The sequence below is a fragment of the Saimiri boliviensis genome, chromosome 3, assembly GCF_048565385.1.
Source record: "Saimiri boliviensis isolate mSaiBol1 chromosome 3, mSaiBol1.pri, whole genome shotgun sequence".
NCBI lineage: Eukaryota > Metazoa > Chordata > Mammalia > Primates > Cebidae > Saimiri > Saimiri boliviensis.
This window is the reverse complement of record NC_133451.1, coordinates 92314742-92332110: the sequence shown is the minus strand read 5'-3', so window position 1 is coordinate 92332110 and position 17369 is coordinate 92314742. Positions and strand designations below refer to the sequence as shown.

The following is a 17369-nucleotide window of genomic DNA, read 5'->3' as shown; positions in this document are numbered from 1 at the left end:
TATCTGTCAGTTCTGCCCAGGATTCATTTCTGTGTTTCCTTAACAACAGTACCCAGGTTATTTTTACTCCATTATCCTCCCCTTATCTACCACTCTGCAGCCCCTGCAGGCATATGTTCTGGGGAAGATTGAACCCATTCCCCTTGACACAGTGATTGGTTGTTGGAACCATGGCCTGCTAATCTGTGCATTGTCACTTCCATGTCCACAAGGATTCATTCAGGGATGGCATGGACCTGGTGTGTGCTGATAAAATGAAAATATAAGGGGAATTTTGCTGAAATCTGCTGGAAAAAAGTCAGAGTGGCATGCAAATGTGAAGTTAAGAAGTGATGTGCTATGTTGTCACTATGAGAGGAACAAGCCGGCTCTGTGATGAGTCTGGGATTATGGAAAGCAGAGAGATTAAAAATGGCAGGTTGTTTAACTGGGCCATCAAATCAAACCTAAAGCCCACCTTCCTGATGTAATTTCCAGTTACTTGAGCCAATAGATCTTTGTTGCACAAACCAGGTTGATTTGTTTTTGTTACTTTACAATGACAGGCATCTTTACTGATTATGCTTATTGGATTTGTCAGACTGAAGAACAGTGGTAACCTTAGCAAGCATAGCCTATGCACAATGGTGGGTGAAAAGGCCAGGCTTCAGTGGGCTAAAGAGTGGCTCAGAGGTGAGGAAGTAGAAAACATGAATGTAGACATCTCTTTTGGTTGTGAAGAAACATAAATTCCCTAGCATGATATACAGAGCCTGCCTAAATCTGGCCTCTTAATTCACTTCACTCCCATTTCCCATTATCCCTTCCCTCCTCCCAACTTGCTCCATAACAGGCACAAGGATCTTCTTCTACAGTTTCCTAATATTCTATGCTGTGTTGACACTTGCTGTTCCCTTTGCCTTCCTTGTTTATATACTTAACCCTGATGTATTATTGTTATTATTGACATTTTACAGAGTGACTTGACCAGCCAGATAGTCCAGCTCGTGAGGGGAGGCTCTTGCCTATATTTTCATTCCAAATAATCATTTGTTGAATGAATGAATAAAAATACAGATGGCTGAATGAATAAAGAGATGATAGATATTCATTCTTTTAAATATTTCAATGTTGATGACTTCCAAAGTGCATCTCTACTTCTAAGTTCCCATTTGAGATTCAGACATAGATTTCTATTCTAGGTTTGGGATTGTGGGCAGCCCATTTCCATTTAGATACCTGGTATTACTGCACATGCAGTGTGTATACAACTGAATTGATTTTATTGTCTAGCAAGAATGTGGGCTCCATGAGGGTAGGGACATTTTTTTTTCTTTCTCAGAAACTTTGTTCTATCTCCCAAATCTAGAACAAGGTACCTTATGTATTAGAAATTGAATATGTATTAGAATGGAATCTGCTGAATGAAATGACTCCATCTTCTCCCTTTCAGCTTTCCTGTTTGATCAAAAGCAACACATTTGTTAATTATAATAACTAAGAGTGTGGAAAGGTTCAGAGGGTGTGTTTTCCTTTTCACCTTCTATACTAATCAGTTACCAGGACCTTTTCATTTCTTCCCTACAAACTCTCTCCAGCCTCATGTTCTGCCGTTTCTTGGTCTTGCTGCCAACAGCATAGCAGGATCCTTGTCCTCATGTATCCGCACAGGTGCAACAGCTTCCTAATTCTCTTCTCTATCTCCAGGCTCTGCCCCCTCTTCAACAAAGCATGGTTTATTTCTATCATGACATTGTTTTATTTCATTTTTCATTTTTTAATAATTAATTTTTATTTTTATTTCAATGTTTTTGAAGACACAGATGATTTTGGTTACATGGATAAATTCTTTTTTTAACTTTTATTTTAAGTTCAGGAATACAACTGCAGGTTTGTTATATAGATAGGCCAACTTGTGTCATGGGAGTTTGTTGTACAGATTATTTCATCATCCGGGTAGTAAGCCTAGTACTCATTAGTTATTTTTCCTGACACTGTCCCTCCTCCCAATCTCCACCCTCTGAATGGCCCCAGTGTATGTTGTTCCTCTTTGTGTTCCCCTATGTTCTCATCATTTACCTCCCACTTACAAGTGAGAATACGTGAGATGAGGTTTCCTGTTCCTGCATTAGTGTGCTGAGGATAATGGCTTACAGCTCCACCCATATTCCTACAAAGGACATGATCTCATTCTTTATATCACTACATAATATTCCATGGTATATATGTACCACATTTTCTTTATCCAGTCTATCACTGAGGGGTATTCAGGTTGATTCCATGTCTTTGCTACTGTGAATAGTGCTGCAGTGAACATACAGGTGCAGGTGTCTTTATAACAGAATGATTTATTATTGGATAAGTTATTTAGTGGTGATTCTGAAATTTTGGTGTGCCCGTCATCCAATCAATGTACACTGAACCCAATATGTAGTCTTTTTTCCTTCACCCTCTTCAACCTTCCCACTGAGTCCCCAAAGTTCATTATATAATTTCTATGCCTTTGCATCCTCTAGCTTAGCTCCCACTTATACATGAGAACATATGATCTTTGGTTTTCCATTCCTGAGTTACTTCACTTAGAATAATGGCCTCAAGCACCATCTGAGTTGCTGCAAAAGACATTATTTCATTCCTTGTTATGGCTGAGTAGTGTTTCATGGTGTATATATACCACATTTTTTAAAATCTATTTGGTTAATGTGCGCTTAAGTTGGTTCCATATCTTTGTAATTTTTTTTTAATTGAATTTTAGGACTGTGCTGGTGTAAACATGCATGCACGTGTGTCTTTTTCATATAATGACTTCTTTTCCTTTTATTAGATACCCAGTAGTAGGATTGCTGGATTGAATGGCAGTTCTACCTTTAGTTCTTTAAGGAATCTACATACTGTTTTTCCATAGTGATTGTATACTAGCTTACATTTCCACCATAAGTGTAAAAGTGTCCCCCTTTCACCACAACTATGCCAACATCTATTGTTTTTTGACTTTTAAATTATGGCTATACTTACAGGAGTAAGGTGATATCTCATTGTGGTTTTAATTTGCATTTCCTTGATAATTAGTGATGTTGAGCATTTTTTCATATTTGTTGGCTGTTTGTATATCTTCTTTTGAGAATTTTGTATTCATGTTATTTGCCCACTTTTTGATGGGAGTATTTGTTTTTTTCTTGCTGATTTGAATTCCTTGTAGATTCTAGATATTAGTACTTTGTTGGATGCATAGTTTGCAAATATTTTCTCCCACTGTGTGGGTTGTTTGTTTACTCTGCTGATAATTTCTTTCGCTGTGCAGAAGTTTTTTAGTTTAATTAGGTCCCATTTATTTATTTTTGTTTTGGTCACATTTGCTTTTGCGGTCTTAGTCATGAATTATTTGCCTAAGCCAAATAACATTGGTTTTTAATGTCACTTTTTCTGTCACCTCAGTAATGTGACACATTTTCATCTGCTGAGGCTTACTATGGCAGCATTTCTCTTGGGGATAAGAAACTCAGGGATGGGTGTGAGGATCTATTTAAATTACACCCAATAGCCAATGTTGATATGCTACTTTGTGTGTTGGGGGGTATCACACAGTCACACTATCCTAGGTGAATTGACTGGTTCACCTTGTGAAGTCCAAACAGTTCTGCTTGTTTTACATACATTTCATAACCTTGAGAATTGTACCTCTCAAAACATCAGAACCCTTTTCTCTTTGTACCTTTCAAAACATCTCAGAATACAAGATGTGTTTAAAAACTGTATACTTTTAAAATTCTTCAATCCAAGCTCAATTGAACTGCCTCCCTCAAAAGGGAAATACTGTTATTAATGTATAATTTTGAGTAATTCTATCACATAAAGTTAAAGTAAAAGGTCGGAAAGGAGAGAGGAAGGAAAAAGAAGAAAGAGATGGAGGAAGAGGATGAGGGCAGGAGGCAAGGAGGAAGGGAGAAAAGACAAGACATAAGGGAAGGAGGCAGAAGTAAAACATATGCTTCCTTAGGGATGATATTTAGCATGTAGATGCTAACATGGATGTGTGCATTGTTAAAATACTGAAATATTTTCATATCAATTGGTCAAGGCTGCCCTGAGCTCTGAGTGGTCCCCATTTCCCTGGCCACCTTGGCCTCTCTCTAGCCACCTATCATAACAATCAAGTGATTTAAGGGTTACTGTCTGGCAAAGAGAGGGACTGCAGGCCTTGACTCTCACTCCAGTGCTGGCACCTAGTCCCAATAGTAAATGACCATACCTTGCCAGTAGTTAAATATTTTGACTAGCAGCCTTGTATTTACCCACCAGAATTATCAAATGGCTCAAATGTAGAGAATAGTACATTCTACATCTACATACTAGGACCTTAAGCCACCTTACCTTTGATGTGGCAGACTCTTCTGGGATGAGGGGTGTGCCTGACTAGAAAGCAGCTTACATTTCTAGCCGTAATATGGCTGCGTTTGCCCTCAATCCGAAGAGCAGATGTCGAGGGGTTGAGGTTCATATTCATGGAGTGTTTATTTTCCCCTCTCCACTGTTGCCACAAAAGTTTTTGGAGTCTAAGTTGATTGACCTCACTTCCAGATGTGCTTAGACCCTGAAATCACAAAGTGACAAACATTCTGACAAGAATTTCTTGTCACTTTCTTACACATCAAACATTTCTCCATCTCCTTTGCTTGAACTAAATTGTTTCTCAGGTTACAGCAATGTGAGTCTATTTTGCTTTCAGACCAAATTTTTTTTTTTTTTTTTTTTTTTTTTTTTTGAGACGGAGTTTCGCTCTGGTTACCCAGGCTGGAGTGCAATGGCACAATCTCGGCTCACCGCAACCTCCGCCTCCTGGGTTCAGGCAATTCTCCTGCCTCAGCCTCCTGAGTAGCTGGGATTACAGGCACGTGCCACCATGCCCAGCTAATTTTTTTGTATTTTTATTAGAGACGGGGTTTCACTATGTTGACTGGGATGGTCTCGATCTCTTGACCTCGTGATCCACCCGTCTCGGCCTCCCAAAGTGCTGGGATTACAGGCCAGACCAAATTTTTATAAACATTGAAAAGTACAAGCATGGATGGATCATTAAAGATTTTCCTACGGGAAAACCAAAGCATTTGATTTTGAAATATTTATATCACGTTTGTAAAAAGTATAAAGTATATTCTGTTTTTACTTTCATTTGAGCTTACTTTATTGACTTACCAACACAAAAATATATTACATGATTATCAATTTTGATATCGTAAACTTAAATGATGACTTTTAAATGCAATACTCACAAATGCACTTTACATTGAGTTAATTTTAAGTTAAGACCTTTCATATTGCAGTTATAAAACCCAGCATCATAAATGTGTATCATCTTCTGAGAGAATGGTAAAATCCAAAGGAGGAAAAAAAATCCAAAAGAGTAATATATGTAGAGATGATAAACCAGAGAACCTTTGCCATATTGTTGTTTGCAATACTCAGTAACAGTTAATGGTCCTTCAGTTATTCAGCAAACATTTTTAGACACCTAGGAGATTTTAGACCTAGGAGATTTAAGACATTTTAGACCTAGGAGATTAAAGACACTGTTATATATTTTAGTGAATTCACAACCATGTAGAAAAGAATATTTCTGGATTAAGAACATAAAAAGCCATTATTTAAAATTTAAATAATGGCTTACTTAAAGAAAGTACATTACTTTAAGTAAGCATAGATAGTATACTACTATCTAGTATACTACTATAAAAGTAGATAGGATACTACTTTTGAAATCCAAGAAGGGTGATCTTCTAGTGCCTGTTGTATTTTTTCTGTCTTAAATGGAAATCTTATTCATCATGGCAGAATTAGGGAATACACATTTTATTTATAACCATGGCAGATTTTTTTGGTTAGAATAATTTGCAGTGTCAAAAAAGTGTTCATATTCTAGAAATTGATCTCAGGATTTTGTTAAGATGGATACTTTTAGATCACTGACTATCTTTTTAGACCAAAACAATCTATGTTTAAGTGTTTCGTGCTATATACTTAGAGTGTATGAGTATAAATTCCCAGGCTGGTTGCCACAGAACATCTGGTTTTCAGGAAATTCAGTTTGATATATATATAAATAATAAAATTATCCTAGGTTGGATAAAATAAATGTAGACATTAAATTCAGAAAATATCTATTTACTAATAAAAAGTGTATTTTTATATTGTTCTTTATGAATATCACTGTTGAGGAGCTAGTTCTAACTTTGTTTAAATTACACTTTAGACTTGATCATTCTTTCAGTGTGGGACCTTTTGTACAATTAAGCCAGTAAATTTGCTTTTTACTTGTATTGAGGGGAAAAGGGTACAGCAGGCAATTTGGAGAGTGAAAAAGACATTAAACCACAATTTCAAAGATAGGATTTATGGTCCCAGATTTGCCACTAACCAGCAAAGTGACCGTAGATTAATTGCTTTATTGCCTAGATTTCAGTCTGTTCCTCTATAACCTGATGAAATTGACTTAAATGCCAGCTGATACTATTCAGTTATTCTACTATGTGTGCCTGTCTCACATCAATTCTCTTAGATTAGCTTAAAGGGTAGTGATACACTTTAAATTTTGGTATAAAAGGTCAACAAGAAAATAATGCAGATAATTATTTTCTTCCTCTTATTAAAATAGCAGTGCCTCCTGGAAGTCTGAAATTTATTGTTTTTATACCTTAAGTTAAGAAGATGCTATAGTACTTACTCTTGGCTTACAAGAAGTTTAATCTGATGTTATGACTTTTTATTATTCAAGAATAATGTTTAAGGAGTGAAGGTAATATATAAATATTGTATTCACATATATCACTAAAAATTCTACAAAATTCAAAATGTACATTGTGTTAACTATGATGTAAATGATTGTGTCCCCCCAACACAAAATTCATATTTTGAAACCTAATCACCAATGTGACAGTATTAGGAAATAGGGCCTTTGGGAGATATCTTTATGGATGGGATTTGTGTACAAAACACGTATACATGCACAAATGAAAAATCAATATAAACTACACACTTATTTCCAGTATTTTAACCTAATAGGTAATTGCTATGTGATGTAGAATGTTGGTTCTCAGCCCATTTTCCCCACAATACACATGATAGATGATGTTTGTGTGGAAGACACATTTTCATCACTTTTAGACTTTTTTTAATACATTTCAAAATTGTGGGGAAGCAATGTACAACTGTGGTGTGTCAGTGACTATTGCTCAGAAGAGCTGCATCACAGGTTCTAACTCCAATCATGTAAGCACATGGCATTGCAAATAAATGCCAGATAATTCACCCTTCTTTGTACTAAATTGCTTTTTAAAAGTAAATACTTTGAAAACTTAAGTATTTTAGCTACTGTTAGCAAATATCTTGATTCTCATCTCACTATGTGTTGTAAAACCTAGGCTGAGGCTTCATGACTTAAAGATGAACCCAAGAGATTTCCTGAATGAAGGTAGCTGAGTTCCATTTATACTTCTGTTTTAATTGTGATGCTAACTCAGAAAAAGAGAAAAAAACTCTGTAGAGGTAAGTCTGTAGGAAAATTTAATTAAAGTTAGTATTTACCTTTCACAGAATTGTGTAAATACTTCTGGAAGCAGTATTTCCTTTCCTATACCCTCTTGAATCTACCTATATATTAGTAAATTATTAAATTTTATTCAGACTAAATAACACAAAATACTCAAAATAGGTGGTTTTAAAAACATTATTAATTCACCTAGTTCTAACTCTGGCCATTGTTACTTAGAACATGCCATGTAAATCTATATTAAATATTAATATTCTTACTCCAAAACAGCACATGTATAAAATGTACACTGACACAGAAAGAATATTGTATCTGATTAATAAATAGCTGAAAGTTCTTATGAGTTCATAGGGATATAAAGACCATTATTTAGGTGATGAATACCAAATCTGCATTTGCAGATCCCTTTTATCCTAGAATTCATACCCCTTAGGTCTTGGATAACTGAAACTTTAGGAACCCTCTTGGACTAGAGATAACGTCAAAAATGGAAGCCAAATATTAATACTGATGGCTTTCTCCCTCACTTATTTCTCTGTCTAAAGGACACTTTCTCCAAAAGCCTTTCTAGTTCCCTCTCAAAAGTAGCTCCCACCATCATCCCAGCCTCTATTGGTCTCTAGCCCTTTCCCTCCTTAAGCTATCTTTGTAGGGTGTATCACTCCCTGATATTATTTATTTTACATTTCTTTATTTTCTGCTCCTCTCAAAAGGATGTGATAATCAAGTAGGCAATGATATAGCTCAGTTTTTTATCTCTGCATTCCCAAAACCTAGAATATGGTCAGCCACATAGTAAATGCTCAATAAATAATTGTTAAATAGAACTAGGTGTTTTCCACAGAATAAATGTCTTTAGTCTACAGACTTTGCATATATCACTTTCTTAAAACAGATTTATTTGGGTTTTACATAATCTTGAAAAAAGAATGAATTTGAGGACTATTAACTAACCCACATTTAAAATGTTAGAACATTCTTCTAAGATAAATTTAAAATTATACCTGAGAACAGTATTAAAAGCAGGTGATCTTACTGACAGGAACTCAAGTCTGTTGATACACTCCCAGCCTCATAATATGTCTAGGCTGAATTTTTGTTGATTTCCTTAAATCTCTGCACTTAAGCTAGAAGTTTTTAGTTGGTAGAGACAGCACAATCTCGAATGCTTCCAAAAGAATACAACTGTCTTCCAGTTTCTCACACTCTTACTCCAAGGAGCCTATGTGGCTCCCTGGTTAAGATATGTTACATAGCTTAGCAACGTGGTAACATTCCTTAGAAAAATCTAAGTTCTAGAACCTTCTCAGACCTCCAGTTACCCACTTGATTAAACCACGTGGTCACAAAGGACTTTCCTCAGCTTTGGACATACAATAGAGTTAAATCCAATGCAAGAGAAAGAAAAATGAGAAAGATAAAACAAAGAGCAATATAAATCAAATGTATAATTTTTCCCACAATTCTGCTTAAAGAACAGTTATGGTATAACCAAATTTAGCTTAATCAAAAACTAGTGGGAGAAGGTATACATGCTTTTTTTTTTTTTTTTTTTTTTTTTTGAGACGGAGTTTCGCTCTTGTTACCCAGGCTGGAGTGCAATGGCGCGATCTCGGCTCACCGCAACCTCCGCCTCCTGGGTTCAGGCAATTCTCCTGCCTCAGCCTCCTGAGTAGCTGGGATTACAGGCACGCACCACCATGCCCAGCTATTTTTTTTTGTATTTTTAGTAGAGACGGGGTTTCACCATGTTGACCAAGATGGTCTCGATCTCTTGACCTTGTGATCCACCCGCCTCGGCCTCCCAAAGTGCTGGGATTACAGGCTAGAGCCACCGCGCCTAAGGAGTTTCTAATAATTGTGAATGGAATACACTGCTCTGGTAGTTAGAATGTGCTGATGACTTGTTCAACAGCCATGAAAAAATATTGAAATACACACATGTACATGTGGTGCTTCACAAGATTTTTCATAATACGTGTGATTTTGAATTTCTGAGTTACAGTCTCTGAAAGCAATATAGACAATTTCTGAAAGGCAAATGCTAACTTAAAACAGTGCAAGCAGATAGCCTGATTGGTCTATCTTCTTGACTGGCCCAAGAATTAAAGGCTTAAAGCCTTTGTCTATAACCCATTCATGATTTATGCCTCCCTGCTTTACTGTAGTTTTTGGGTGATTTTATGGCAGATCTAATTGACTTTCTAAGGTAATTTTCATATTTTGAGATATTTAGTCTTCAGTTTGTATCAGTTGAGAAACTTTTTTACAGCTAATAATAGAGAGCAGAAATACTATTTTAAATAAGATAGACATGTATTTATTTCTTCCTCACATGAAAGAGTTCAACCGTCTAAGGTTGGTATGGAAACTTTATGAAGCATCATTATGGACCTCAGCTTCATCTATGTTTTAGGTCTATCTTTGTTTATATTTGGCTCCCATTTTTGAAATTAGCCCTCGTCCAAGATAGTTCCTGAAGTTCTAGTTATCCAAGATGGCTGCTATATTTGCACATATCAAATCCGTACTCCAAGCAGGAAACAAGAGGAAGGTTGGGGATATAAGGGCTGAGAAGGGTATGTGCTAGCTATCTGCTCCCTTTGTAAGAGCTTTTTCATGGTCCCAGACAATAATCTAGATTGCATTAACCATTTATAGCTGCAAGGAAGGATAGAAAATGTAGTTTCTTAACATGGCACATTGACACCCCATTCTGAAACAGAGGCTCTAACAAGAGAGAAACAGTGTATATTGGGTTATAAAAAGCAACCTCAACCACAGACCCTGACATTAGTACCTAACTCTGTGTAGAAGAAGTCTACACACTGTGTGCTGTGCTTTCCCTTAGAGAGGACCACTAGAGAGAAACATGTACCTGGCTATGTAACTATGTTATTTTCCCAGTGGGAATTTTCTAGTCTCATTACTAGGAAAAAAATGATGCAACTGGCTTCTTTGCATTAATTCTGTCAGAATAAAAAAGACAAAGTTTGTTCTGCTGCACTGCTCAGGGTAGTGCAGGTATCTTTGTTGCCTTGGATACTCTATTATTTTAGCAAAGAAAATAGATGGAGAGTTTTTTTGGAATATGTGTAGATATTTATGAATGGTAATTCGTGATTTTTAAACATTATCTGGGGGTCATGATAAGCAGGAAATCCACAGATTGTTCATTGTCCACAGATATTTTGAAAATTGTTATGAACTGAGTTGTGTCCTCCAACAAATTTATGTCTTAATCTCTAACCCCGAATGTGACTGTATTTGCAGATGGAGTCCTTAAGGAGGTGATTAAGGTTAAATAATGTTGTAATGATTAGACCCTAATCTTACAGTCCTGTTGTCTTTATACAACCCAGTAAATAAAACACTGGGGGAAAAACAAATAAATAAGGTATATACCACTGAGGAATGAAATAAGCTTCAAGAGACCTCTGCCATTACAACCCTGCAGGAGGCAGTGAACCTGTACACAAACTAAGCACATTACTGCTACAGCCAGCAGCTGAGAAAGCCACCATAGAAAGATTCTATATAACCAAGGAACTTATTCAGAGTATCCACCCAAAAAGCATGCAGAGCTGAACTAGGTTAAAAGAAGCTAAAAACATTAAAGTCACATCTTCAAGGGGGGAATTTCTTTTTTTAAATCACAGTCAAATAAATTAAAAAAAGAACCTAGGTCCTCATATTTAACCCTCTATCTTGAGAACTATGGAAAATTAGCTCATTGGATTAGCTATTAAGATCTTGGAAAGGACAAAGACTTGTTGTGACAAAGGACCAGTTTGTTTTGAATAGTCATATGACAAAATGAGAAAAGGCTGGGGAAAATGGCATTAAACCTGGATAACTAGGTGAGAGGAAAGAGGGGATTGCTTGAGGAGGGCACTGCACCCTAGGTATGGATGAAACTGGCTGGCACAACCTGGAGTGTGTCACATCTGTGTTCTTTCTCACACTAGATAGTGAGCCTCTGAAGAGGGGGCCCTGTGTCTTACTCCCCTTCATATTCCTCACTGATCTGCACACAGCAGCACTGCACATACTCCATGTCAGTTAGTTGAGGTCCTGAAAAGGGAGTGTCCAAAAGATGGCTCTGATAACAGGAGAAAGATGGGGGAATTCTGAGATAGGCAGGGCAGTGGATGAGGGGTCAATTTTGAAATAGGAAGAAAGGGAAAGGGCTTAAAGGAATGGAAGAGAAAGAGAAAGAACTGACAATGACAGAAATAGAGGTAGAGCAGAGATGGAGAGCTGGAAGAACCAGTTAGTAGACAAAGAGAAAGCAAGGGGAGTGTAGATGTGATTGTTGGGTCAGTGTGCCCTTTAGACTGTTGCCCTAGAGGGGATAGAGATGGAACCCACAGTGAAGACTGGCCATTCATAGTGCTTAATCTGTGTGAAACCTTTTACCTCCGTCATAACGTCTAATTTTTAAAGCACTTTGTGAAGCACCTATTATCTACATTGTAGAGATTAGGGAACTGGCACTCAAAGAGGTTAGGTAATTTGTCCTAACAGTAAATGCATTAAACTGAGGTTTACCAGATTTTAAATCCAGTGCTCTTACCGATGACAAGTGGACACTGAACTGCTGCCAGACCCACGCATACAGATTCTTCTCTAGCAGGAAGAATCAATGATGCTGTCTGAATGCAGCTCTAAAAGTACCTCCTGAGAGTAGTCCAGGGTGCTTTGTGACTTACAGCTTTCTCCTCATGCTAAGAATTCTGTACAGTAAAGAGCAGGTCTTCAGAGTGAGATATTGGAGCTTTGACTCTGCCAGTGACATATGACCTTTGACTTGAACACCTGACCACTCTGCATCTATTTTATTATTGAAAAAAGAAGGATCTGAGGGGATCTACTTCATTGCATTGGCTGCAGAGACCAGTGTTTATAAAGTTCTTAGCACATAGCCCACTCAACACAGGGCCACTATAAATATTATAAACTTTTCTGTCGATAGTCTATATGGGGAATTCAAAAGGCTCTGCGGGGGCTGCACGTCTGGGAAGGGAACCTGAGCATCTGAGTTTAGGTCAGAGCACAGAGAATAAGGCCAAATTAAAGAGAAAATGTGTGGCATGCTGCAGCCAGTTTGGGGTTTGCGATAGACCAAGCAAATGTGCCTACATCTAAAACTGAGTTTGACAATGTAGAAAGAGTTGAAGTAGATCTTGAGAGAACAGGCAGAGTACAAATACCAAGCAGAGAAGCTAGAAACTGCTCCTTGAACACCAGGACAGGTGATCTGTAATACCATTACTGTTCTCTAATCATGTGGGAGAGGATGGGAGGTGCCTTTTCCAACTATATTGTGGAATACAGTGGGTGGGATCCCCAAGTACTTCTCCTCTTTTTGTTACTGTGTTGTGTCTGACTACTTTAACTCAGCAGTATATTTATAAAATGTATCCCGGCTCTAGCGAGCAGTTGTGGTTGATTTTCACTTCCGTATGGTATTCCATTATAGAATATGCCATAATTTATGTATTTATCCAAACCCTTGTTGATAGACATTTAGATTTTGTATAAATTTGGCTTTTATGAATAATGTTTTTTTGTGCATGCATTTTAAGTGGACACATATTTAGAAATGGATTGCTAAGTCATAGGTTGTGTATCTTCAGTTTAGTAGATAATGCCGAAAGTGTTCCAATCCAGTACTATCAACTGATGTTTTTCTTAGCATTGTAAGAGGATTCTGGTTTTTCCATATGCTTACAAACAATTGGTATTATAAGTCTTTTTAAATTTTAGACAGTTTAGGTGGTGATTAGCGGTATCTAATTGTGAATTATGGATTTAAAGTGCTTTACTTACCTATTTGAAATATAATTTGCATATAAAAACTCATCTTTTTACAAGTGAAGTGTTCAATAATGAGTTTTTACAAATGTATTCATATAGTACCACTAAAATCAATATGTAGAATGTGTCCTTTAACACAAAGTTCCCTCCCTTTTTTTGGCAGTAATTTCCCTTCCCTCATGTCTGTGACTGCAATCACTGCTAGTGGTTGTACCCCGCTAACATTCATATGTTGAACTTCTAAAGAAGATGGGGCCTTTGGAAAGTGATTGAAACATAAATGGATTAGTCCCCTTATTAAATAAATAAATAAATAAATAAATTTTAAAAAAACCCAGAGAGATCCCTTGTCCTTTCCACCATGTGAAAACACAACAAGAAGACATTGACTATGAAGCAGAAGGTAAGACCTCACTACACAATGAATCTCCTAGTACCTTGATCTTAGACTTTGCAGCCTCTGGAACTGTGAGAAATGAATTTCTGTTGCTTATAAGCTACTTAATTTATGGGATTTTGTTATAGTAGCCCTAACTGACAAAGAAAACCACTAATCTCTTCTGTTCATATAATTTTACATTTTTGAGAGTGTTATATAAATGGCATGTAACTTTAGGATATGGCTTCTTATATATTGCACAATATTTTGGAGATTCATCTGTGTTGCTAATTATATTGTAGTTATCTCCCTTTTATTGCTGGCTGGTATTCCATTGTTGGATTATACCACAATTTCTTTATTCATATACCAGTTGATGAATATTTGAATTGTTTCCAGTTTTGTATTATGATTAATAAAACTGGTATGAGCATTTTTGTGTCAATTTTTATGTAGAAAATATTTTTTTTCAAATGAATGAAAAGTATTTTCATTTCTTTTGGGTAGATACCTAGTAGAAAATTGCTGTGATAAATTTACATGTTATCTGCTCTTTGGAATAGGAAACTACAGAAGAAATGTATCTGGTCACTTAAATATTTCCTGAATATTACTGTTAGCAATGACAAAACCAAGTACATACAATATAGACATCGCTTTATTTAATATACTGGCTTATATACAAGACAGCTATGACCTAGACAAATCCAGGGACTTACAGAAGGTCACACAGACCCTGTCAGAGTTGAAATTCCAACTAAGGCTTATTGAACTAACATTCATATTCTGTTCACAGCCTCTGTCCCATACAGGGAGTAATTGTTGTTCAGATTCCTGCAAATTGGTTCAAAGCATCAGTCAAATCAATAATGGATATAAAAGTGCTCTGCAAATGGTAAAGCAATATGGAAAGTTTGATGTCACTATGTCATGCTGAATTTGATTAGAGGTGGCAGATAATACAACAACTCTACAGGCTTGGCTGCAGATCACAATAAAAGCTGTGAGAGAAGCAGTGAGAGAAGAAAAAATGAATCAAAAAGGTATGAGCATGGTTAGTGATTAAAAGCATGGACCTTATATTTAGATAAACTTGAATTTGATTTCTGCCTCTGCTTTGTACTAGATGTTTGGTCTTACAAAATTATGTAAACTCTTTTGGGTTAGATCTTCACTGGATACAGGATAATAAAACCTATTAGATAAGGATTCCATGAATACTGAAAGAGACAATATTCAATGGCTGGCACAGAGAAAACTCTTACTTAGTATATAGCAATTTTTACTACTGGTTGATTCTTTCAAATCAAATATTTTTGAAGGAGTAGATAACTGTTCACAAGTAGCATATATGAAATTTATATTTATTCAGATCCCTGCAAAGACATGAAATCTGAGGAAACATAAGCACTCCTGGGAGCCCTTTAACCTTAAACCATTTTAGTTATCCTTTTAATTATTAGTTACTCTATGGTAAGGCTTAGTTGACAACCACTTATGAGTAAGAATAACATAGATTGTGGACTTGAAAAGAAGGCATCAAAAAGGTATGAGCAGTTATGAAAGGGAGCCTTGGCCTCTTTCTCACTTTTGATTACTGTTAGTTTTGAGTCAAAATGTCTTCTAGGCCATTTTTATCATATTTGACAGAGGTTGCCTATAATTTACTAGTAGTGTGACATAGGGAGTAGGATTATATGAGCATTAAATCAGTTTTAAGTACAGGTGTTGAGAGTGTGAGTGAGTAGTAAAGGGACCTGGATGAGAAAACTGACACTTTAGATAGATGGGGAAATTTGGCAGCCCTTCTGCTCAACGAGCATCTGCCCTGGAGTGAGAGTGACAGGAGAGCTATGTATGACTCTGTTTTTCACTGAGCAGATCTCAGCTACCTTGCAGCTCCCATGGGGTGAACTTCTTGCTTCATTCTCTGAATTCTAGTGTTTAAAGATCAATCTTTTTTTGTAATGTGATCATAAATGTAAGATAACTTCATGATCTTGTGCCCAAATGAAGAAATAGCAACTCTGTTTCAAAGCTGGTGGAAAACTAGCTCTTAATAAATTGAGAAACTGAATTATCTGAATGCTGTAACTTATGAACAATTTAAAAGAATTTCAAGGATGGTTCTGATTTTCAAACCTATTCTCTACTTAAGGTATATTGTCATTGTAGATCAAAGGCAGACTCTACATTATAAGATTCTCCTAACTTATATGGTAAAATTTGCATGAATATAATGTATTTTATCATAGGAGCTTGCTATAGCTTAATTAGCCTACCCATAATCTAACATGAATCCACATGATAATAGCATTCATTTTCTTTTGATGACTTCCAGGTTATTAAATGCAAGGCACTTGTGGTGTGGGAACCAAACATGCCCATTTCTATTGAAGAGGTCAGTTGTCCATCTCAAGGATCATGAGATTTGAGTAAAGACAGTGCATATTGCATATCTGAGGAGCAGGCTGGACCATGAGGTACCTATACCTTGGTACTGTGAAAACCTATAGAATGACCTCTTAAAACTTTTCACTTAAATAATACTTTTGGTTCCATGGCTGGACTCAGTTAATGTTTGTTTATCACTCTAACAAAATTCCTGGTACATTGGTATCCCTAAGAAAGAAGCTATTTTTTTTTTGTAAGTTGATTATGCATTCTTTATGATTGTGGAATCAGTCCATGCAAGTTAGAAATATGTAAGACATGCTGGAATGCTAGTAACTTTAAAGCAGGATCCAATGCTATAGTCTGCAGGTGGAATTACTTTTTTTTTTACCAGGAAAACCTCAGTTTTACTCTTATTTTATTTTAATTGTACTTTAGGTTCTGGGGTACATGTGTAGATCATGCAGAATTGTTGCATAGGTACATAGATGGCACTGTGGTTTGTTACCTCCATCACCCTGTCACCTATGTATGACATTTCTCCCCATGGTATTGGTCCTCAACCTCCCCATCCCCCCACTATGCCTTCTCTAACATATATGTCTTCATTTGAAAAGTGTCTGTTCATATCCTTCTCCCACTTTTGGATTTTTTTTTCTTGTAAATCTGTTTTAGTTCTTTGTAGATTCTGGATATTAGCCCTTTGTCAGATCGGTAGATTGCAAAATATTTTTCCCATTCTTTTGGTAACTGGTTAACTCTAATGACTGTTCCTTTTGCTGTATAGAAGAAGCTCCAGAGTTCAATTAGGTCCCATTTGTCTATTTTGGCTTTTGTTGCCAATGCTTTTGGTGTTTTAGTCATGAAGTCCTTGCCTATGTCTATGTCCTGAATGGTTTTGCCTATATTTTATTCTAGGATTTTTATGGTGTTCGGTCTTATGTTTAACTCGTTAATCTATCTGGAGTTAATTTTAGAGTAAGGTGTCACAAAGGGGTCCAGTTTCTGCTTTCTGTACATGGCTAGCCAGTTTTCCCAACACCATTTATTAAACAGGGAATCCTTTCCCCATTGCTTGATTTTGTCTGGTTTGTCAAAGACCAGATGTTTGTAGATGTGTGGTGTTGCCTTTGAAGCCTCTGTTCTACTCCATTGGTCTATATCTTTGTTTTGGTACTAGTACCATGCTATTTTGATTACTGTAGTATACTAGCCTTGTAGTATAGTTTGAAGTCTAGTAGTGTGATGCCTCCA

The 17369-nt window shown here is 36.5% G+C and overlaps 2 protein-coding genes across 3 annotated transcripts in view; one reads left to right on the top strand and one right to left on the bottom strand.

Moving 5' to 3' along the window:
• TRMT10A (tRNA methyltransferase 10A) overlaps positions 1–17369 on the top strand; it is a 131091-nt gene that overhangs the window by 50076 nt on the left and 63646 nt on the right. For both annotated transcript variants that reach the window (XR_012516888.1, XR_012516887.1), the window contains exons 11-14: positions 7395–7518; positions 13506–13745; positions 14518–14764; positions 16063–16204. The gene's annotated coding sequence lies outside the window, so the exon portion shown is untranslated. The remainder of the gene's footprint in view (positions 1–7394; positions 7519–13505; positions 13746–14517; positions 14765–16062; positions 16205–17369) is intronic.
• Positions 1–17369, bottom strand: part of C3H4orf17 (chromosome 3 C4orf17 homolog) — a 74291-nt gene that overhangs the window by 28913 nt on the left and 28009 nt on the right. Inside the window, exon 2 of the mRNA XM_074396495.1 lies at positions 4351–4570. Coding sequence (XP_074252596.1) covers positions 4351–4483 — 133 coding nt within the window. The 5' untranslated portion in view covers positions 4484–4570. The remainder of the gene's footprint in view (positions 1–4350; positions 4571–17369) is intronic.